This window comes from Acomys minous (genome assembly GCF_964271855.1).
Source record: "Acomys minous genome assembly, chromosome: 19".
Classification (NCBI taxonomy): domain Eukaryota; kingdom Metazoa; phylum Chordata; class Mammalia; order Rodentia; family Muridae; genus Acomys; species Acomys minous.
The window spans coordinates 28,505,663-28,530,273 of NC_140499.1; the positions used below are offsets into that span (position 1 = coordinate 28,505,663).

Genomic DNA, 24,611 nt, shown 5'->3' on the forward strand with positions numbered 1-24,611 from the left:
TCTTTCTCCTACACATTATGTTTAGATAGGACATTCAGTCCCAGAACCTAAACTGCCCAGAGTGCAAGCAACGTCTCATTCATTGCTGCAATCATCACAGCATCAGACGCTCGCCTGCTTCTGCTTCCAAAGCCTTCCTTGAACTGCGGAGGTCACCACTGTATTTGTGAGCCTGGGCAAGCTGTTTAATCTCTCTAGGTTTTGGTTTCCTCATCTGTAAAGTGTTCAAATGAAGTGACATAGGTTTAATATTAAAAAAAAAATCAGGATGCTTCTGAATTCAAAACTTTTTGAGGCTGGTATGATACAATTGGAAGAAGCCACACCTGACCTCATAGGGACAGGTGACAGGCAAATGTAGACACAATAAAAATATAGAATAACTGCCTCTCGCCTGTGTTCACAGGAAATACCAAATTTCCTATTTTGACTGGGTTCCCATTCCTAAGATGATATATATGCAAATATTTTTTTTAAAAACTCCAAATTCTTAACATTTCTGATCCCAAGCATTGCAGATAAGGGTGCTTTACCTGCAATATCCCCCAAACCACCATTTCCATGAATGTCCTGGACCTTCTGGAGGGCTGGCAAAGGGTGGCCACCTGTGTCGATGCCATCTGCTTGTTGTCTTTTGCCTGCCCAGTTGCTTCAAATGTGTGACTAATTGGGCCATTTTTGTGAAATACTGCCTTGTTGTCCATAGGAATAAGTGACAAAGTGGAGACCGAAATGTGAGACATGAACTGTGTGACTAAGCCCGGGACATGCATCAGAAGAGTGAACCCGTTGGGGCTAAAGGATTGTGCTGGAGGCTTCAGACTCGCCCCTGGGCAGGCGATAGATACCCTATGAGCTGAAGAAACTTAGCCAGAGCCACCTATGAAGTTCCAAAGCAAGCCAGAGAATGTGTCTTAAAGGGAGAGGTAGTGGTGTCACAAATGTGTGGAGAGGCCAGAGAACTTGGTGTCCTTCCCCAAGGATTCTTAGTTTCCCTCCCTCCCTCCCTCCCTCCCTCCCTCCCTTTCTGGGTTTCTCCAACTGTCCATACCTCCCTAGCACTGTGGTTATAAGCATATGCTACTATGCCCAGCTTTTTAAAAATGAGGTCCTAGGGGGACTGAGTGAATTTCCTACCTACAAGGCAGACATTTTAATGTCTGCAGTATCTCTCCAGACCCTCCTCCCTCTGGCCCCCTCCCCTCTTCTCTCAGGCAGGACCTTCCTCTAATTAGCCCAGGTTTGCCCAGGACTCATGATTCTCCTGTCTCTGCCTCACAAGTGCTGGGGTTATGGGAGCACACCTTGCCTGACCCACCATCATGGTTCTGAGAGCAGCTGATGGACAGATCGAAAAGAACTCATTTTCGGGTGCTGAGGACACTGCTGTGCAATGGTCAGTGTGGCTGGAGACACACGATCCCCACGCTCTGGATTCCCAGGTGTGCACCACCACACCCAGCCTTATTAAACTTTTAGCTTTGAAGTTTGGGGGGGTTGTTTGTTTGTTTGCACCAAAATCTTCCTGGTAAGACAGAGAGAGCATTGTATGACTGCATGAGTAGGAATAGGGGCTTTTCCAAAAACCTACCACACTAGAGGCCATTAATTATTAAGAATCTGACTGGATCTTGGATTTCAGGTGTTGGGTGTGGTCTGGAGGAAACACGTGACTGTGCCATCATCCTACTTTCTTTGAAATGGTGTGGACCATGCAAGTGGCTTGTTTATGACAAAGCCCTTTAACCAATTAGGTTGATGTTTGCCTCTTTTCCACTTACCTCTTGGTGTGTAATTCGGACTCCATTATAAAAAGACATAACAGTATTGGGTCCCACTGCTACCTTGGAAAATAGTCCTTCTCCAGCGCTGGAGATGAGAGAGTCAGCAACATAAACCCTAAATATACATAATAACAATAGTAAAAAAATAATCAAATCTCAAGTTTTCCCGTGTGATGTGTCAATCACCAAAATTCCTTATGAATTATTCCGACTATTCAACAATGAAGGAAGGGAGGCCAAGAAATTAAAGCATGTGTTAGCCCACGGTATCGGAACCCCACCCCAGCTATGAGGCTCAGGCTGGCCTCAGACTTGCTCTGGAGCCAATGACCACAGGAGCTACTACTTTTTCTCCCTCATTATCTTACTTTGAGATAGGTTCTTTCTGTGTAGCCCTGACTGTCCTGGAACTCTATATGTAGATCAGGCTGATCTCAAACTCACAGAGATCCTCCTGCCTCTGCCTCCTGAGCTCTACGATTCAAGGTGTGAGGCGTGGGACCTGGTGACAACCACCTGATAACAAGAACCTTTAAAAAAAAAAGATGTATTTACTTATACAAGTACTCTATCTGCATATAGAGCCTGCAGAAGAGAGCACTGAGTCCCATTACAGATGGCCCTGAGTCACTGCATGGTTACTGGAAATTGAACTCAGGACCTCTGGAAGAACAGTCAGTGCTCTTAACCACTGAGCCATTTCTCCAGCCCAGATAACAAGGAACTTATAATCCTCTGGCTTCCACCTCTCAAGTGCCCAGTTTTATGTGGTGCTAGAGATCCAAGCTAGGGCTTTGTAAATGCTAGGTATGCATTCTGTTAACTGAGCTTTATCCTCAAGTCTCAAACTCTGTCTTCTCTAGGGCTTGGGAGATGGCTGCTCTTTCAGAGGACCTGTGTTCGGTTCCCAGCACCCAAATGCATCTCACAACTATTTGTAACCACAGTTCCAGGGATCTGATGCCCTCTTCCTGCCTCTGTGGACACCTCACACACATGGCGACAGACACACATACAGGCAAACACTCATACACATACATTTAAAATGTTTTTTCTTTAACAAGGAATAATTATTACAGATTCTTAAAACCACTCAGTACTAGATATACCTTTTTGAAAGAGAAGTCAATGTTTATAGCTAATAATGATTTTCAGTCTTACCAGACAATAAAACATTCCCAAAAGTTACTAACACTGTGCCCAAACTTTTCAAAGCCAGCTAAAAGAGAAAGACTATTTTTTTTAGTTAAATGCCAAGATGCACCACAACAACGATGAAATGGAGAAGTTTATTATATAGTGGTAGGAGTAACCCTAAGGGGCAGGGGTGGGGGTGGGGGAAGAGGTAAGAGAGCAAGAGAGAAGAAAGCTGAGGTGGGTTTGTCCTTTTATATACTCCTGGGTAGGGCACACTTAGTGGCATTATGTAAGTAATGACATCATAGGTTGCTAGGTAGACTGGGGAAATATGCTAACACTCACTTCTGTTGATAAAGTTTTATTGCGACACAGCCGCCTTCCCCCAGTTTGTTTAAGACTGTGCCTGACTGCTGCAGGGCTCGCAGGCAGAGCTGAGTCTGTGCAATAGACAACACAAAGCCTGCAAGGCTGCACACTGTCACTCAGCGTAAAAAAGGTTCCTAAGCCCTGCTTTACAAAGAAAGCACTCCTGGTTGTGGAATGGAGAGAGCGGGGACTTATGGCTCTGCTAGAAAATCTTCCACTTCTTCATGTGCTGTGATGGATGGCCCTGTTAGAAGCCAGGCAGCTGTAATTTTGGCTTATTTTATGGACTGGAAATCTGAATCATTGCTTCCAATTCTGTTCCTTTCCTGTGACAGAATGATCCATCTCGCCCCTTTGCCAGGAGACCTCCTGACACTTTCTTGGGAGCAGGTGGGGGCGCACATCCCTGCCCTGCTGCCAGGGTCTCAGGTGTTAAGAGACACGGTGAGTTTTTTGCCAGTCTCTTCCAGGTTCCATTGTCTCCAGGAGGAGAATATGCCCTGGGGGCTGTTTTTCCTTCAGCCGATGTGAAACAGACCTGAACCCAACTTGAACGCTGGAGTCCAGCCTAGTCCGGCTGAGCCTGGTAAAGCCTGAGGGAAGAATGGCTGAACCTACGCCAACCCTCAGAACCATGGGCACGGCACAAAACGCTCGCCCTGTCAACAGCTAAGCGGGCCGAGAGCATCACTGTACAGAATTGTGCAGTAGCAACGTAGATCCAGTAGATACAGGTGACCCTGTGGTATTTCGAGGGGCGCGGGGGGGGGGGGGTGCAGAACACAGAAATCAGTCTGCTTCCGCTGGCCCTGGGCCAGAACCTCTTGTCCAAAATGAGGACATTCTCCCCCCTGCCTGTGGCACTGTGGGATCGGCTCTGTCATTTATACCAGGAGGAGGCTTGTTTCTTTGACGGGAGGAGAAAGTAAACAAGCAGTCAACGGTGCCCTCGGGGGCTGTGTTTACTCAGAAGTAGAGAAGCTGCCACAGAATAAGGAACCTTCTGGACACTGAGAGTCCACATGAGGGCAGCCATCCTCAGAGCTCAGCTATGAAATGGACAGGCTTGACACAGTGGGGAGCTTTTATGCTTGCTATTACTTGCTTTGTTTCTACTCTTATGCATAAAGATGTTGCTTTATGGTCCAAGGATGGTGGAAGGGTGTAGGACAGGCTTGAGAGGGCATGAACCGCCTGCCCCCCTAGAATCCTGAGAAAGGGGACACTCGAAAGGGACTGACTGACTGCCTGACCCAACACTTTACTTAGAGAGTTCGTACTAGGATGATAATGTAGGAACCGTCTACAGACAGGCTCTCGGTAGGAATAAGACTGGTCTTCCTCCGGGTACCCAGATTCTTACTTGGAAGATGTGCCAAGGAAAAGTGCTCATTACTGAGGGTCTTGGGTTGGGCAGGAGCCCAGCCTGAGCAGAGAGTCACAGAAGCTTAGGGGTACTCCCTGCCAGGACACACACACAGTGCAATCAACAAAAGCCACAAGGGGAACAGTTACCTCTCAGACTCATAAGGGTCTGGAAGGAGGGCGTCGCTAGAGATGCAGGAGGAAGTCGATTTGTCAAAGTGGTACACGGAACCTGAAAAGCAAACCCACACATCAGTTCAGGTGCCGAGTGCGGCAGAACACACCTGCCAATCACACATGTCACTCAGGTTATGCTGCTGTAACAGCTAAGTCGGCCTCTGTCGGTTTACTCTGATCATGTCTTCAAATCTTGCCCTCCGTTTTCTTTTTCCTTTAGTGAGACAGGACCCTACACCAAGTTGTCCAGCCTGGCTTTGAACTTGCAATCCTCAGGCTTTTGAGTGGATGAAATTACGGGCCTGCATTTACCAGGCCTGGTTTACTTACGCCTTAATGAAGAGCCATCACTCAGCTGTTAGGATCCCTACTTGTTGGTTTTCCTTTATTCAAATGATCTTAAAACCTGCTTGGGTATTTCACGTTTTAAGTAAAAACACTTTGTCACGGAATTTTTCAGATTTCTCTGGTTAGGCCAAACTGAATAATGGTTTTTAAAATTTCTTTGAGGTTTTCTTCATACCAGACACTCTGTAAAATCTACATCAGACCCGAGCAGCCTCACAGAATTAGGGAGAACAACACTCCTGTCCGTGCTGCCGTAATGGTCATTTGGCATCTGTCGTGGCGGCTCAGAACCTGGATGGCAACTATTCCTGAAGATACAGTATACAACTGTCCCAGAATTACTGCTGGCTTTCTGCTGACCTTGGTGACTCCTCACAGGGCACAGGTACATAGGATTCTCCAAGTGTTCATACACAAGAAACAAGATTTGGAACATGTGGGTGAGGATGGTTATCAGACCGCTTTCCTTTTTATTTTTTATTTTTTTAGAGAGAGGGTTTCTCTTGTAGTTCTGGCTGTCCTGGACTCTCTTTGTAGACCAGACTGGCCTTGAACAGCCTGTCTCTGCCTCCCTGGGATTAAAGGTGTACACCACTACGCCCGACTTCTTTCCTATATTTTAAACATACAGCATAGGGAGGCAGAGGCAGGTGGATCGCTGTGAGTTTGAGGCCAACCTGGTCTACAAAGCGAGTCCAGGACAGCCAAGGCTACACAGAGAAACCCTGCCTCAAACAAAATAAAACAACAACCCCCCCCCCCAAATACAGTGTAAATCTAAATGCTTCAAACTTAAGCTAGAAAATGGTCCAAATTAGTCAGCGACTACCTAGGAGTCAGACCACTTAAGTCTGTCTGTCTGTCTTTCTTTCTTTCAGACTTATTTATTTACTATATATACAATGTTTTGCCTGCATGTACAACTGTAGGCGAAAAGAGGGCACCAGATCTTATAGATGGTTGTGAGTCACCATGTGGTTGCTGGGAATTGAACTCAGGACCTTTGGAAGAGCAGCCAGTGCTCTTAATCGCTGAGCCATCTCTCCAGCCCAAGTATTTCGAAAGGAGAAAATTCAGCAGAGAGGTGCAGGAAGGAAGTTAGCGGTGGAAAAGGGCAGGGTGCCTTGGCCCTACTGAGCTGGGCGTGGAGAGGAAGAGCGGCATGCTCTCCCCAGGCCCCACAATGCATCTGTGGTCAGCAGCCTCACTGGGCTTAAACAGAGGGCTCACTCAGGAGCCTGGGAAATGGTGCAGTTGCCGGTAGGATAAGCAGACAGGAATGCAAGGGATACAGTGCTGGCTGCTCTTGCTTGTCAACCTGACCACTTCTGCAATTAACCAAAACCGGGTGGCTAGGTACACCTATGAGGGAGCTTTTCTTCTTTCCTTTTCCTTTTTTTTCTTTTTTTTTGTAAAAGAGTTTCTCTGTGCAGTCTTAGATGTCCTAGACTCGATTTGTAGACTACCCTCTCCCTGAACTCACAGAGATCCACTTGTCTCTGCCTCCTGATTGCTGGGAATGCAGGCATGTGCCACTATGCCCTGATTTTTTTTTTTCCTTAATTAAGTCATTTGCAGTGGGAAGAACCATTTGTAATCTTGATCCTCTGAGGTAGGAAGAGTCACTTTCGGAAGATAACATGACCCAGACCACAACACGGTAAATGCTACAATTGAGAATTAAATTAAGTGTCTTAAAGTTCGGATTCTTGCCACCAAAAACACTGCCTCTTGGGTAGTTTTAAAGTTGTATTAAGACAAAGACTGTAGCTGCATGTGAGAACACTTAGCTGCCACGTGCAAGGCCCAAAGTCTGAGCAGTAGAACTGCAAAAAACCAAAAGAATAAAGTAAAATTGCATCACTGGATCCCATTTAAAACACTGTGATGGAGCCACGTGTAGTGAGTGATGCTCACCTTTAATCCCAGCACTCGGCAGGCAGAGGCAGGGGTGATATCTGAGTCTGAGGCCAGCTGGTCTATAGAGGAAGTCCCAGGAGAGCCCAGGCTAGGGGTAGGGTACACAGAGAAACCCCGTCTCAAAAAACAATACAAAACAAAACCTAAAACTACTGTAATGGGCTGGAGAGATGGCTCAGTGGTTAAGAGCACTGGCTGTTCTTGCAGAGGTCCTGAGTTCAATTCCCAGCACCCACACAACAGCTCATTCCAGTTCCAGGAACCCTTTTCTGGCTTCTGTGCCCACCAGGCATGTCATCTCTACATGGGACACCATTTACCTGCTGAAGAGGTGGAGTGGAATAGCAGGGATTGATTTTTAAATGAAAAAAAAAAAAATTAAAAAAAAAAATCTTCATTTTGGGATTAAATGAATTAAATTATCCGTGAGTATGTGTATCTGTGTGTTGCTGTGAATGCCAGTGACATTGTGTGTGAGTGCGACCTTGAGGGCTGACCCTCAGGTCCCATTCACCTTGTGATTTAAAAAAAATTTTTTTAAAATTTAATTTAAATTTATGTGCGTTGGTGTGAGGGTGTCAGATCTTGGATTTATAGACATTGTGAGCTGCCGTGTGGGTGCTGGGAATTGAACCCGGGTCCTTTGGAAGAGCAGTCAGTGCTCTTGACCACCAAGCCATCTCTCCAGCACCTCACCTTGTGATTTTTGAGACAGGACTTATTAGTCTGGAGTTAGCCAGCAAGCTCCAGGGATCTGCCGGTCTGTACCTCTTGAGTGCCATGTGGCTTTTGTACATTAGGTCATAGGGCCTACAGACCCAGCTCTGGCCTTTAAGCTTAGGTGAGGAGCACTTTATCAACAGCTGTTTCCACAGCCCCTGGGATAGCAACAAATGAACAGAAAAGCAGAGAGAAAGCAGAGTGCTGCCACTGCTTCTCCTAATGCTAACTATAAAAGTGTATTTTGCAAATATTTAGTGTGTGTGTGTGTGTGTGTGTGTGTGTGTGTGTGTGTGTGTGTGTCTGTGTTCACACCTGTGTGAGGTCAGAGGACAACTTTCAGGAACTGATTTTCTTCACTCAACCAAATGGCTCCCAGAGACTGGACTCAGGTCGTCAGCCTCTGAGGCAAGCTCCTACAGCCGCAGAGCTGGCTCACCGGCTTAATCGGCCCTTCCTTTTGTATAGACTTTGAAGCCTACCTGATTTGATTCTTTGACAGCACAGAAACCAAGGCTCAATGTTTTAGAGCTACAACCATCTGAAGCTGGCTGAATCGCCACTGTCGCTTCTTAGGCCTGCACCTTCTCAGAGTCACCGTGGGCGCCTTCCCTAGTGACTTCTCAGCACATCCCACTGATAGACACACTGTACTTTCTCTCTCAGGGTGGGCCTTGTCATGTGACTTGAAACATAAAGTGGGGGAAAGTTCCAGGGCGAGGCTTCAGGCGGCACTACTGGTAACATCTCCTTACGCTCTGACACATCTATGAGCCACTGTGAGAAAACATTGCCCAAATATGGCCCCTGTGCCCTCAGACTGCTTCCTATCACAAGACACTGACCAGAAGGTTGGAGTGCAGCCTGGCTCAGCCTAGACCAGCCCAGGCTAGACCAGCTGAACCTCTGGCCACAGCAGACCTGTTTTCTGTCACAGAGTAGGGAGTGAGGCAGGCGGGGGGGGGGGGGGCGGGGAGGGGTCTGATTTTTGGCAAAACCTGACAGATACTCCACTGAAGTAGGCTACTCCAGAGAAGGGAAGAAGAAACCTTCAACCTGACACCCACCGGAAGCCAGGTCCAACTTACTTCCGGACGTCAGTTCAAAGTGCGGCCTCCCTTCTTCGGTGGCCATGAGGGTGGCCAGTTTCCCCTCAATCATCTCTCCATCAATGAACTTCCCATAGAGCGCCGTCCTCTGATCAGGGTAGACATAGGCTATCTTTTCTCCGGTCATCTCGCCATCCTCGTTGACTTCTCCGACGAGGCTGCCTCCATCCTAGTAGGAGAAACCAAAGCCCGGAGAGATTACATAAAGGTCTCATCTGTAGGGGTAGGGTGTGTGGGTTCTAGAAGTTTCTCTTCTGCATGCTACCCTGAAGAACATCGACAGGGACAGTTCAAGGATCCAGAGCTTTTGACAAGAGTGAGAGCTCTTCACACCTCTGCAGGCTACTCCTCTGCCACATACATGCAAATATGCTTCTGGAATGGTCTATGCATAGAGGCACTCAATAATCCTGGATGAGCTACCGGCACTCTAGCGTGGTGTGTTACTAAGAAACAAACGCATTACACTCAGAACGTAATTGCAAACATTTATGGGAAATTTAAGCTACATAAGCATGCACCTGTAATCTCAGTATTCTAAAGACTGAGGCAGGGGGACTGTGAGTCTCAGGTCAGTCTAGGCTACAAACTGTCTTGTATTCCCACAAACCAAAAAGAGGTACAAGTATCTACAGCATTATTATCTGTCAGATATATGACCTCACTTCTTATGTTTTTCTTATTTATTTCTTATGGCTTTTTGTTGTTGTTGGGTTTTTTGTTTTTGTTTTTTGAGACCGGTTTCTCTGTGTAGCCTTGTAGACCAGGCTGGCCTCAAACTCACAGAGATCCATCCGCCTGCCTCTGCTTCCCGAGTGCTGGGGTTAAAGGCGTGCGCCACCACGCCCGGCATGTATGGCTGTTTTACCTGCATGTATGTTATGCTCTGTGTGCATGCAGTGCAAGTCACAGACAGGTGTGAGCTGCCATGTGGTTGCTGGGAACTGAACCTGGGTCCTCTGGAAGAGCAGCCAGTGCTCTTAACTGCTGACCCATTGCTGCAGTCTGTCTGTCTTCCTTCCTTTTTTGTTTTTAATTGTAAGCAAAGTTCTCACTATGTTTTTTAGACTGATCTTGAATTCATTACGTAGTGCAGGCTGGCTGTAAACTCCCTGCTTCTCAGGCGCTGGATTGCAGGAGTGCCCAACGCACTTCTCAGAAGTTTGTTATGAAAATCTTGAGGCTGAATTAGGGTCCCATATCTTTAATCTCAGCACTAGGGAGGCAGAGGCAGGTGGTTCTGTGAGCTTGAGGCCAATTTGATCTATTCAGGACAGCCAAGACTATACAGAGAGAGACCCTGTCTCAAAACTACAACACAACATAAAATATTCAGTTGAAACGTACTTCCCCCCCTTTTTTACAGTGCTGAGAGTGAACCCCAGGCCCAGGACCTTGTGTTCATGTACACACTAAACACTATCCCTTTGAGCTAAATCTTTATGCCTTAAAATGTACTTAAGAATTAATTTGGACTATGTGAGTAAAAATAGGGTCATTTGTATATTCTAAGCGATAAACCAAAGGCCTCTCCTCTCTACACCAGGTCTTCTCTTCCTCATTGGTGGCTCCCCTGCTTTCCTCCAGGAGGCGGGCCAGTTTTGCTTCCTTCCTTAGTAATCCTATGTCCTGGCAAGTGCCAGGGTCACAATAGGTAAACGACAAATACATGGCTTTTTAAATTTTTTGCCAGCGGAGCCAAATGAGGCTGTTTCGTTTTGTTTAATTTTTTGACTTAGTGTGCATATCCCTTAGTGTACGTGCATGTATTTGCATGGGTGGGCATGTGCCACGGTGCATGTGTGGAGGCCAGAGGACAGTTTGCAGAAGTCAGTTCTCTTCGCACCATGTGGATCCCAGGGGACCCATCGCTGCCAGGCTTAGTGGCAGACACCTTTTCTCACTAAGCCACATCCCTCAAACACTTTCTAATTGAACTGGGCTACCACAGTGTTACAGATAACTCAATTTAGCATGTAAGCGACGGGCCCATCTCCTGAAAGTCCTTGCTGCACGGCTGACAAACCTAAGGTCTTCATAAGCTCGCTAAATGTCCTCGGCTCAGTTACCTAGGAACAACTACACAGAGTAGCAACATAGGGCGACAATCATGTGACCCTCAGAGCTGCTCACCGAGACAGGAGTAAGTGACATTATGTTGCACAGTTCACCACGGTCTGGCCACTCTTCGGTGGGGAGGGAACGTAAGCTAAAATACGTTTCAGGACTTTTGCGGGAAAATATACAGCCCTTGGGCTTACGTCTCAGCACCAGACAACCTGAGTGTGGTGGCACATACCTGTAACCCCAGCACTTAGGAGGCAGAGGTCCTTCTCAGCTACACAGGGACCCTGAGGTCAGCCTGGGCTACACAAGACAAGACTGTCTCAAGAACCAAAACATCAACAGCAAAACTTTTTTTGGGGGGATGAGGTTGAGACAGGGTCTCTCCGTGTTAGCCTTGGCTGTCCTTGACTCGCTTTGTAGACCAGGCTGGCCTTGAACTCACAGGGATCCACCTGCTTCTGCCTCCTGAGTGCTGGTATTAAAGGCGTGCTCCACCACTGCCCAGCCTTGCAAAACTTTTATATCATAATTAGAGAGAGGTTTTCAAAAGAAACTGTTCTTAGAGGGACCTCACAAGTACAACAGGCAGAACAGTTGTTTTTCCTACCCTTGTTCTTGCCATGGCACAGTTACTGCCATCTACTGTGTCAAAGAATGCTGGGCAAGAGGCAAATGCCTTGTTTCTTCTGCTCTCTGGCTCCCCCTAGCGGAACTGGTAAGGAGGCAAGTCAATAGCTTGTGCACAACCCATTTCTCTGTTGGGTGGGGATTAACAAGACAAAGGCTGCACGGGGTGTCCAGTCTCACTGATCACTTACCCTCCCCTGGGCCCTTGGCACTGCCCTGTCAATCCCGGGAAGCCCATGGCCCTCAAGAGAAGCCCCCAGTGCTTTAGCAGCAGAAGGGACCTAGAAGCCTCTTGTGGCTTTGTGTTCACAATTGTGTCTCCAGCCCACAGCTGCTACAGTGACAACCAGCAGCGCAGCCCCTGACACAGATGCTGCCTCTTTATTGATTCAGACTCCAGGCAGCCCAGGGGTGTAATCAGCCCCTTCCACTGTCAACAGATACCTCGCTCAGAGCAGGCTAGTTATTATTTCCCCGAGGCAGAGTCTTCTCTTGGTATTTGGTAAGACTACAGGGTAAAATGTTGCTCTAGCTGTCGGTAGGTGGCCCACGCTCCAGTGGCTGGCCTTCCCCCGTGTACCTGAGGCAGTACTAATTGGACTCAGGATTATAAACAAGAGAAAGAGGGAGGGGAGAGGGAGGGGGAGGGGGAGGGAAGGGGGGAAGGAAGGACAGGAATGAAGATGGCAGTTGCTATGTTGGGGTGTTTGGGGGGATTGGGAGGAGGAGTTGGGCATGCGTATGATGAATGAAGGGAAATGGTCCTGAAGGGAAATGGTCCTGAAGGGAAATGGTCCTGGGGTTCCTTCCATCTCACCACAGGACTTGTGGATCCTAGTCACAAGTGAAATGACAAGGCCGGGAGTCTCTGAGAATCCCTGCTCCATCTCTCTCTGCCTACACGGTGAGCTCCGCGCACCACGCATTTTCCCTGACAAGTCTCTCAAATGTCAGTAGCTCCCCAGCACCAGGCGGCACGGAGCTCAGCCTGGCCGCTCCGGAGGGTCTACTCTCAAGCCTGCTGGAACTGTAGGTACCTTGGTCCATCTACCTGTCTGCCTCTACCCAGGGAGTCACCCGGATGCCTGATGGGTCGGAGCTGACCAAGATGTTTGAATGCTTGGGCCAGGCTTAGAAATAACCACGTTCTTTCCTTAGAGCACAGTTCTTTTTAAAATTGGGGAGGGGGGGCATGAGGGTGGGGGGAGAGAGTGGGGTGGGGGAGGAAAGGGTGTTGGGGTCCTTGGAGCCTCCAATGTAGATGCCATGATCCTAAGCCCAATTTTCATTCTACAATAGTGGGAGAACTTAACTGCTGGACCATCACCCCAGCCTCACACTGCCAGGCTTGAGCTCTTCTTATTGTCTTAGGCTGCCCTTGTAGCTGGGCCCACAGGTACATAAATTGTGCCAGGTTTAACTGATTTTTAAAAAACCCAATTGTGTGGGTGGGCATGGTGGTGAGCGCCTTTAACCCTGGAGCTGGGGAGGCGGAGGCAAGTGGATCTCTGTGAGTTCAAGGCCAGGCTGGTCTACACAGCAAGCTCCAGGATAGCCAGGGCTATGTAGGAAAACCCTGTCTCAAAAATAAATAAAAACCAATTGTGTGCAGGATGGCACTGGATGCCCTGCTCTGCTGCTCTCTGCTTTATTCCCTGGACTCGGAGGTATGCCAGCAAGCCCAGCGTTCCTGCCACCCCTGCCCAGGAAAAGTGTTGTGTGTGCAGAAGTGACCAAGCCAGGCTTTTTAGGTGGTCGCTGAGGATTTGAACTCTGGTCCTCCTACTTGCAGCAAGTGCTTTTACCTGCTGAGCCATCTTCTCAGCCCCTTAAACGATTTATAAAGAATAATGTGAGCGGCTGAGATGGCTCAGGGAGGGGGCTCAGTAAAGGAGCTTACTGTGTAAGCCTGGAGACCTGAGTTCAAGGCCCTGCATATAGGGAAAAAAAGGACAAAGATGTCCTCAGATCTCATATCTGCGCCAGACACACGCATCCTCATATACATCATGGACACTCACACACAAACACAGAAATCCATGTAATGACGTGTAAGTACACTTAGTGGAGATTACTTTTTTGTTATACATGAAGTAATTTGCTTTTTTTTTTTTTGAGGCAAAGTTTTACTATGTAGTCCAGGATGACCTCAAACTCTGTATGTTGTTGACGCTGACCTTGACCTCCTGATGCTGGGATTCCAGGCAAGCACCACTGTGCCTCACCTGTTTTTATTAACAATTCATTAAGTGGAAAGGTATTTTCAGTTAAGCTCGAGACATGATAAAATAAACAAAGTATATCTTGAGGTTTATTTTTCAAAACATTCTTTTAAGGTCATCAACAACACATGGGGTATTTGAAATGCAAAGAAAATTTATTAATTCCTAATCATGGGCTTTGCTATATCTGTTTGCTCAAAACCATTGCAAGTTAGTTAAATTACCTTAACGTAAAGCAATACAGTCTCTGAGGCTCCTTCACAAACACTGAGGGTATGGTAAAAATCAAGCAGCAGTGCTGAGGAAACTCCAGAAAGACCAGAAATTGCTGGATTCAACCTCACCTATAAGAGACTAGATAACAAAGCTACACAGAGAAACCCTGTCTCAAAAAAAGAGACTAGATAAAATTAAGCAACGGCTGGGTATGGTGGCAGACACCTTAACACCAGCATTGGGGAGGCAGTGGCAGGTGGATCTCTATGAGTTTGGGGATAGCCTCATCTACATAGTGCATCTGAAGCCAGCTTGTTTAGATGATAGGAAAGATCCTGTCTCTCCTCCTATATGTCTGTGTGTCTGTCTGTCTCTCTTTCTGAGACAGGGTCTCTCTACACAGCCCTGGCTGTCCTGGAACTCACTATGTGCTGGGATTAAAGGCATGAGTCACCACACTCAGCCACCCCCCCCATATGTATTTCAACAATGAAATAGCTCACCCCTTCTTTCTATATGCCAAAGGAACTAAAACAGGCGTTTTTTTTTTTTTTTTTACTTTACTGATGGTACAATAAAACTAGCTTATCCCAGTGATGCATCGACACTCAGCATGGCTCAGAAGAACAACTAATTGTGAATCTAAAGCCCTCGTCACCTAAGTCAGGTAGCCGACCCTGAAGCGCTCATCTTTAGCAGCTGATCATGGCTTCCCGGAGAATACATTTTACTGTTTATCACGAAGAGTCAAACACTGCCTTAGAGCACGCTCCTTTCCCTGCAGAGTGGAACGGGTGCCAGCTTACTGGGTAATGGATCCAACACACTCCGTGTCGAATGTTGTCTTTGTACTGCCCCTTGAAGATGAGCCTCCCGTCGGTGTCATACTCCTGGGCCGGTCCATTCAGCTCGCCATCCACGTAGGTGCCCTGGAGGACACCTCCATCCTCATAGGTGTAAACACCCTGGCCCTGCAGGGCGTCATCCACGTAGTATCCTTCCAGGGTGCTGCGAGGCAAGGGGGGAACAGAAAGGACAGTCCGGTGACACAGCGCTATAGTCCCCCGCCCCCACCCCAGTGTACATGCGTCATACATGTGCATATCATGTGGTGGTTGTTCTCTCTTTCCGCTCTGTGGGTCCCAGGGATCAAACTCGGGCTGTCAGCCTTGGTAGCAATCACCTTTACCTACTGAGCCATTTTTAAAATAAAGGATCGGGCCCAAGGACCCACATGCCCAGCTGTTTCAACCCTTACATGTGGTCGGGGCAACAGCTGGAATTCCCACAGGCTAATGACTAGGAAAAATGCTGAAAGATGGATAAATGGTTGGTAGTGTCAGTTTGTTGGTTGGGTATTTGCCTAGCACGTTTTAAGGTATGCTTTCCTGTAGTGAGCACTGTATGGAGCTCTAACCAGCACGGTGCACAGACTAAGTACCACCCAACAGTATTTCATGGCAGCACATGGCGCTCTAGGGACCAGGAAAGAGAAGCTCACAGCACATACTGGGTGGGCAGGACAAACATACCTTATATTGGGACAAGCATACACTGTGTACTGGGCTGAGTGGGACAGGCACACAAGATGTACTGGGCTAGGTAAGGAAAGTACACATGTTCTGGGGCACGCGGAACAAAGCGAGGCATAGGGGCTGAGCAAGCCGTTCCCGACTGGTCTTATGATTGAGAACAATCTGTAATTATTAAATGAAATGCACAGCCTGCGCAGTGACAGCCCCTGATTTCATTGTAATTACACTACTTGTGGTCTCCCGAGGGGATAAATACTTCTCTTTCCCGTTTGTTTGTATTATCGATGACAAATAGGCTTATTAAATTCACGAAAGGAATAAAGTATACTTTAACATCGCTTCTGCATAAACAATCAAAACTCTAAAGTCAGTGAAGCTGAATTAACGAGCTTCAACTGTCATTAGACTCACAAAATTAAAAAAAAAGAGAGCTGCCTTGGAGGAGGATTGCTAGTCTGCTGGTAGGGCGATGTGGCATGCAGTCCAGGGAGGGAGGGACTGCCTCCTCATTTCTGGGAGAGATTTGTCAGGTAAGGTAAAAAACACCCAGAGAAGTCTGAGTTGTAGATAGGTTATAAACTTCAGCAGGTCTATATCCCAAATACCAAGAGGAAGAGACAAATATAAAAATACGTTTTGTTGCCGGATATGGTAGCACACACCTTTTAGCCCCAGCACTCTGAGGCAGAGGCGGGTGGATCTCTGTGAGTTTAAGGCCAGCCTGGTCTACATAGTGAGTCCAGGGCAGCCAGGGCTACACAGAGAGACCCTGTCTCGAACCCCTCCCCCCCAGCCCTGTCAATGTTTTGTTGTTATTGTCAGAACTTTTTAATTTAACCAAGTGTTCTAAGTTTTTATTTGCTAGTCCTGGCAACATGTTTGACTTTTGATTCTTAGCACCATTCAAAATTGTTCCTGTGAAGCTGGGTGTGGTGGTGCACGCCTTTAATACTAGCACTTGGGAGGCAGAGGCAGGCGGATTGCTGTGAGTTCGAGGCCAGCCTGGTCTATAAAGCAAGTTGAGTCCAGGACAGCCAAGGCTACACAGAGAGACCTTGTCTTGAAAAACCATTAAAAAAAAAATGTTCCTGTGTATATTTGAGTATTATCCCAACAGACACGCATGCCAATACCACTCAGATTAAAGGCGTAGGTCTTTCAGACGAGTTAGTATTTTTGTGAGTGTTGAGTTTCCGCATGTCAGGTCTCGCACGTGGAGGTGAGAGAACAGTTGCTCCTTGCACTGTGGGTCTTGGGAGCCAAGCTCAGGTGTTCAGGCAAAGGCTTTTACTCACTGAATCATGCTTGTTTGGTTTTGGTTTTTCCACACAGAGTCTCTCCGTGTAGTCCTGGTTGTGGCGGGACTCGTTACATAGACCAGGCTGGCTTTGAACTCAGAGATCTGCCTGCCTTTGCTTCCCAAGTACTGGGACTAAAGGCAGTGCCTCTACACGCAACTCCACTGAGTCATTTTGTTTTGATCTCCATCCCAAGTGTTTTCCTGACTTGGAGTTGCCTCTTTGCCCACGTGCCTGTACTCACTCCCTCCCATGAGAAAGAGTTGTTTTCCTCTGTGCTCAGCTGACTTCTGACACAGGGTGCTTGTTCTTACCTAGGACAAAAAAGGTCTCTAGCTCAGTGAGATCCCGAAGCCCCGAAAACTACATTTTTAGGGATGCCAGAAAGATGCTTCTCTTTCTGCAATAATTTATGAATGACCCAAGTGAATGGGAGGAGAAATAGATATTTTTAAAATAGTAACAATTTATTTACTGCTGTTTTGTCTGCATGTATGTCTGTGTGAGGGTGTCAGATCTTGGAGTTACAGACAGTTGTGAGCTGGGAGTTGAAGCAGGGTCCTCTGGAAGAGCAGTCTTTATCTGCAGAGCCATCTCTTCCGCCCTCAATATCTTTTTTGTTTGTTTGGTTTTTGAGACTGGGTTTCTCTATGGAGCCTTGGCTGTCCTGGAACTCTCTCGGTAGACCAGGCTGGCCTTATACTTAGAGATCCACCTGCCTCTGCCTTCCAAGTGCCAGGATTAAAGGTGTGCGACACCGTACCTAGCTGATTTCATTTCTCTTATGCAAAGTATTTGATTGGCCTTTATGCAAATAAACATCAGGCATTCCCATGCGTGGCATCCTTCTGTTCTGTTTCCTCAGGGTGGGGGTTATAACCTTCTATCTCCATAATCATTTCTGTCTTTTATTGCTGTTTGTTTTGAGACAAGGTCTTGTGTGCTCAGGCTGGCCTTGAACTCACTGTAGCCAGGATGACTGTGAACTCTCGATTTTCCTGCCTCCACCTATCAATGGCTGAAATTGTAGGCATAGGCTACCACTGATGGCTCCAGCTCTGTTTTAATTTTATTCTCTCACCTGTGTGTGTGCGCGCATGTGTCAGCCAGAAACAGGTGTCTGATCTCTTGGACCCGGAGTTATGGTTGTGAGCCATTCAATGTGGGTACTGGGAACTGAACTTGGGTCCTCTGGAAAAGCAGCAAAGTGCTCTTAACCATGCAGGCGTCTCTCTAGCCCTAGTTTTAATGTTCTTAACCTGTGCTTCCTTTTTAACATTTTGCAGACTTCTCAGGATATTAAGAAATAACAACAAAAAAAATGTATATGGATTGTTTGATTTTTCTGGCAATGGCACCTGAAGCAAACCCGGAGACATGAAAACGTCAGTTTAACTACAGTTTTTCTCCTCAAGTACACAGGCTGTTATATTTTTTTAAAAGCCTGTTCTGCTGCTGTTGTATCAGAGCTTATTTTGTGAGGTGCTAAGTTTCTAGAAATAGGAAATATAGTTTAAAATAAGGAGGAAATTTAGCTGTTTCTCACTCCAGTTGATGCACTTGCATTTTACTCAAATATGACTGTCTCTTCACTTGAAAGTCACCTCTGTACTGTCTCGGAAACTTGGCTTTTCTTCATGGTCTGGGTACTGAGAAGTTCCTGTCCTTTCCACCTCAGGGGCCTGACTATTCCTTTTCTCTAGCAGGTATGTGCAGCCTGTAGCTTTTGGGATGCGTACAGCCGTGGATAGCTATGAATGTGGCCAACACCAAACCTTAAACTTGCTTAAACCTTAGGACTGACTTTTTCCCCCCCTTTTATACCTAGTACTTCTTGATTCTCAAGTCTGAACTTCATAGGTAAATAACATCGTGTCCCAATATCAAACGCTTGGACACACCTGCCAGTGTTAGTGTTTCCTCATCAATCCAAGAGTCAAGAAAGAAACTTACTCGAATCGGAATTCTACTTTCAAGCCCCACCTCTAACAAATTAAATTGTGGCTCTCAGATTAAAGGCATTGCTGTAGGTGTCATTTGGTGTGGCTGGACTGTTGGAAGGGGAAGGGGCCCCAGCCAGCTGCTAAAGCTACTTCCAGCCAACACTTTCAACCTTCGGAGGTGGGATCGGCAAGGGAACAAAGCGATTTCTGTAGCTAAGGAGTGGCTGGGCGTGGTGGCACACTCCTTAACCCCAGCACTTGGGAGGCAGAGGCAGGTGGATCTCTGAGTGCAAAGCCAGCATGGTCTCCAGAGAGAGCTCCAGGACAGCCAGAACTATACAGGGGAAACCCTGTCTTGAAAAAGCAAAAACAACCAACCAAACAAAATAGTTAAGAAGTGATCTCAGCTGGGCATGGTGGCGCACGCCTTTAATCCCAGCACTAGGGAGGCAGAGGCAGGTGAATCGCTGAGTTCGAGGCCAGCCTGGTCTACAAAAGTGAGTCCAGGACAGCCAAGGCTACACAGAGAAACCCTGTCTCGAAAAACTATAAAAAGAAGTGATCTCAAAGAAAATGAAGAAAGCGGGGAGACAGGAAGCAGACCTGCCATTATTTCCTCACTCAGCAGTCATAATGGAGAGGCAGATGTACTTAAAGAAATTACCAGGCTGGAGATGGCTCAGAGCACTGGCTGTTCTTCCAAAGGTCCTGAGTTCAATTCCCAGCAACCACGGGGTGGCTTACAACCATCTATAATGTGATCTAATGCCTTCTTCTGGTGTGCAGGCATACATATACTCAAAACACTGAAATAGTACATAAACAACAACAAAAAAATATATCTTTAAAAAAAGAGTTACCTGTAGAGCCTGGCGTGGTAGCACACACACCTGTAATCCCAGTACTCGGGAGGCAGAGGCAGGCAGATCTCTGAGTTTGAGGCCAGCCTTGTCTACAAAGTGAGTCCAGGCCAGCCAGGCCTGTTGCACAGAGAAACTCTGTTTTGAAAAAACAAAACAAAACAAAACAAAAGTTACCTCTAAAAGTGAATTTAGTCGGGGTTTCACACCTATAATCTCAGCACTTGGGATGTAAAGGCGGATGACCAGGAGATTAAGATCTCTTTCAGCTATATAATGAGTTCAAAGCAGCCTGCGCTACATGAGTCCCTGTCTAAAAAAAGAAGGAAGAAGGAAGGAAGGAAGGAAGGAAGGAAGAAAGAAAGAAAAAGAACGAACAAACATGTAGAGGTGAATTCATCTCAACACTAATTCTTACTAACTAGGGAACCCTGGTAAAGTTATTTAGCCTCTCCAAGTCTTAGTTTCTTCATAAACGATATGGGATTGTAAATCCAAATGTATTTATTTACTGAGCTGGAAGACAAAGACAGGGACGGTAAGGGAACACACAAGAATTTTGCCTCACATGGGAGCCTGGGATGCGTGACTTCAAACGCTCACTCCCACCCAGATTCTCAGCAGTGTGGTCAGGCACTCTGTAACAACCCGGGAAACATTAGGTGTCCTCATTTCCCTCGGCCCGACACATCAGCGCGAGGAACCAACAGCAGAGGAAAGCTCTGGGAGGCTGCGGCGACAGCTCTGTTGGTAAGCTGCCTGCCTTGCAGACACATGAAGATGTGCTTTAGTCCCTCAGAACACACTTAAAACAAAGAAAGACTGGTGGGGTGGGGTGGGGTGGGGTGGGGTGGGGTGGGATGGGGTGGGGTGGAGCTGTAACCTCAGCCTAGCCTAGCTTGGCTGAGTTTCAATCCAGTGAGTGGCCCTGACAGATGGCTTGGCAGGTAAAGGTGCTTGTCACTAAGCCTGACAGTCTGAGCTCCATCTCTGGGCCCCACATGGTAGAACCAGATCCTGCAAGTTCTCCTCTGACCTCTGACCTCCACAAACACTGTGGCATGTCTAGCCCCTCCCAAAAATAAATCTATGTAATTAAAAAAAAAAAAAGGCATAAAATCAAGGTTCATGACACTGAGGAACAACAACAAAGCTTTTTTTAAAAAAATCCTCCACATGTATGCACATATGTGCAAAACACACACACACACACACACGAAAATGACTAGGGTACAGAAAATAAAGGCACACAGTAGCAAATACTCTGATCACTAGTTGGCATATCCAGGAAAAGCATTGACAACGGATATTTTACAGCCTGAGTTCCATGGCACACACTATGATCCCAGCACTCGTGAGGAAGAGGCAGGAGGATGGCAGGTCTGAAGGCAGCCTGCCAGCGTTCTAAGGAGCAGGAGATAAGATGCGGTGGTAGAACACCAGCCTGGCATCCATGCGGTCCTGGGTTCAGGCTCCAGTACCGAAGAATAATCACACATTATAATAAACCACCTACTTTTCACCCTGGGCTACCATAAGACTCCTACATCTACCACTCCACAGCTTGGAAATAGATGCCTCTGGGTTTGTTCATTTTTCTTTTTCTTCTCCCAGTCTAATGACAAGATCTGGCTCTATGTTTATAAATTTTGGTGGAACCCAGAACAGTTAAATGGTCTAAACATCCGGATTAGTGATCACAGTGATCCAAACCAGAGATGTAGAAACTGAAGCATCCTTAGTACCAGAATGACACTTCCAGCCTCAGGACCACACATACCTAGTATCAGGCTCCAGCCAGACCATGGGGCACCAGTGGAATCTCAAGATCTTGTTTGCTGACTGTACACTTGTCCTTATCTCAGGATCAGAGCGGTTAAGAAGTCTCAGTTTCTTGAACTAAGTCTCAACTGCTTTAACTTGGATGATTTCCTTTTTGTCCTTTAAAAGGGTAGGGGTGGGGGGGAGGGTGTATCTCTACCATAGAGGGCTTGCCTAGCGTGGGTTCAGTCCTCAGCACAGGACAAAATAAAAGACGCACGTGGGAAAAAAAAATGTCATAATGAAGGCCACTCAATCACATGTCAACCTACAAAGGGAGAAAAAGTTGAGCATGGTGCTGTGCCCCTGTCATTCTAGCCACCTCAGAGGTGGAGGGAGGAGGATCAGGAGGCCAAGGAAATCCTTAGCTACATAGTGAGTTTGAGGCCAGCCTGGGCTACACGAAACCCTGTCTCCAGAGAAAAATAGTGACTAGGCATGCCCCAAGGAAAGCAAAGCTAATGGATTGACTTCTGACTGTTAGGCACATACTTTAGCCTCACCTCCCGTTTCAGATTTGCCATTTCCTGAAATGCACGCCAGTTATTGCAGGAACATGGCAGGAGGTGAGGAGGTAGATAGGACACTTGAGGTCAGAGGTGGCCAGCTAGGCACATGGATGGGGCAGGCACTCAGGGAGTCGAGGCCCCTCCCTGCCTACTCAGTGATCACTCTCCTGTGGCTAACAGGAAGCCCGTTTGTGACACGCTGGTTGACTGCTCAGTCTAGCCTAATACTGCTCTGCTATACCAGGCCTGTAAAGTTGGAAGGTAAGTGCCACTAAATACAACCCATCCGCTGGACCGTTTTCTCTGAGAGTCGGTCAATTGTTGTCTAGCCTCATCTAACTACCAAATTAAAGTATGAATATGCTCACATGTCAGTGTGTGTGTGTGTGTGTGTGTGTGTGTGTGTGTGTGTGCATGCGGGTGTACGCGTGCAGCTATCAGGATGATTCTAACTTGTTTTCAGCTCCCACATCTACTTGGCAAGGACTTTACTATCATTATTTTAAAACACCAAGTTAAGGAAAATGGTCATAACACATAGACGATGACAGAGACAGAGATTCTGCACTCAAGGGAACTCTCCTTAGGTGAGGAAGGGAAATAAGACGGTCACAAGAGCATACATTGTTAGATGGTACAAAAATAGTCTCAGCATAAAGTAAAAAATCAACATTTTTTTTTTTTTTGAAAAAGAGCTAATACTGAACTGCTATGGAAACAGCAGGAAAGTCACCTTCTGGATAGTGGGATTATGAAAGAGGTGGCTTTGGTGCCAACAGTTTGAAAGAAATCCCTGGGGACCTGGTATCTAGTGGGGATTGTATTTGTGCGTGTGTATGTATGCATACAATATGAGTGTGTGTATGTATATGTATGTGTGTGTGTGTGAGGTATGTGCCTGTGTCCATGGGAATGTGTGAGTGTGGCATATGCACGCCACAGTACACGAGGAGGTCAGAGGACAGCCTTGGGTGTCTCTTCTTGCCTTCCAACCTGTGTGAAGTCATTGAGCTATGTTACAGTTTTTGAACTGGGTGGCCATGAGATGAATTTGTACATCAGTGGACACACACACCCCAGACTCAGCACCCCTCAGGCCGGCTTCCGCACAGCCACGCTGTCATTTCTCGTCAACAAGCCCTTGCATACATGTTGGGGCCACCCTCCCCTTTTTGCATGAGGTATAAATTCTTGCATTTGTACCATTTTTCTCCCTTTGAAACATAGTCGGGGACCCTCATTCCCCAAACAAAACAGAACAGCGATGCTACCTGCCGTCAAAGAAGAAGAACTTTCCGCGTCCATTCTTTTCTCCATGCACGAAGTTGCCCTCAAATCTGTCTGTGGAGGAGTAAGTGACGGTGCAGAACCCGTGTGGTAACCCATCGTCATCCAGGTGGCCTGGGGAAAGAGAAGCACAGGGCATTGCCTCAACACCAGCCTCGCCACGCAACCGCCAACAGCTCAGAACGGTCAGGCCAGTCTCAGAAAACTCGTGTGTGGGGCTGGAGAGATGGCTCAGAGGTTAAGAGCATTGACTGCTCTTTCAGAGGTCCTGGGTTCAATTCCCAGCAACCACATGGTGGCTCACAACCGTCTATCATGAGATCTGGTGCCCTCCTCTGCTGTGCAGGCAGAACACCGCATACATAATAAACAAATCTTAAAACAAACAAACAAACAAACAAACAAAACAGCTCCTTGTGTGGAGGCCAGAAGAGGGCATCCATCAATCCTTCTGCTTCTGGAGTTACAAATGGTTGTGGGCTGCCCAACATGGGTGCTGGGGGCTGAATTCAAGTCCTTGGTAAGAGTAGCAAGTGCTCTAAGTGCTGAGCCACTGCTCCAGTCCCTACTTCCGTGTCTTGCCGGGGACCACATGCAGAACTTTCTCACCCCTGCGGAAGAATATGTACTTGATGCTTTGTGTGCTCCGTGGACTGACTGGTCCACACAGAAAGGCCTGGGCACGTTTGAGACATGGAGCTTGCATCACTTCGTTTGCCCTGGGAGGCGTTATCAGCAGGGCCATCTGCAACACTGGTCACCGCTTCCCAAGCTCCCCCGGAGAACTTATGTTTGAGCGGAATGTCCCCAGCATCTCATCTTCAAGCGAAACGTGGCTCAGGCAGCACCGAGTTACAGTCTGACTGTCACACACAGTCTATGCAACTCTTACACGCTGCACACGTGCAATATGATTTCACATGTGATCCTAGAGCAGGGCACTCAGTGTTTAGTAGCGTCTGGACGCTCCGTCTTATTTTACATTCACATAACAAAGGAGAGGCACGTTGTCCTCAACTTCATTACTGAGAGGTTTTTTTTCTTAGCTTAAACTTAAGGGAACCCTAAGTGCTCGACTTTTAAGGCCATTTCCGCTTTGACTGGTTAAGGGCAGTCCTTCACAGCCCTCATGTGTCAGGGGGCTTATGTTGTAAGTGGACATGAAGGGTCCACACTGCCACTGAAACAGTGATCTTGGATTCCAGGAACAGTCCCTACACTCATTCACCTTTGACCTTCTCCTGCTTCCTGGTTACAAACTATACAGCCCAAAGCAGTTTAGGTCCTTAGTTAACCA

The 24,611-nt window shown here is 47.1% G+C and overlaps 1 protein-coding gene across 1 annotated transcript in view; it reads right to left on the reverse strand.

Annotated features, from left to right (window-relative positions):
• SETD7 (SET domain containing 7, histone lysine methyltransferase) overlaps positions 1–24,611 on the reverse strand; it is a 46,459-nt gene that overhangs the window by 11,314 nt on the left and 10,534 nt on the right. The window contains exons 2-6 of the mRNA XM_084769026.1: positions 23,299–23,428; positions 14,868–15,069; positions 8,909–9,098; positions 4,806–4,887; positions 1,782–1,899 (exon numbers count right to left, since the gene is read on the reverse strand). Of these exons, the coding sequence (XP_084625152.1) occupies positions 1,782–1,899; positions 4,806–4,887; positions 8,909–9,098; positions 14,868–15,069; positions 23,299–23,428 (722 nt within the window). The remainder of the gene's footprint in view (positions 1–1,781; positions 1,900–4,805; positions 4,888–8,908; positions 9,099–14,867; positions 15,070–23,298; positions 23,429–24,611) is intronic.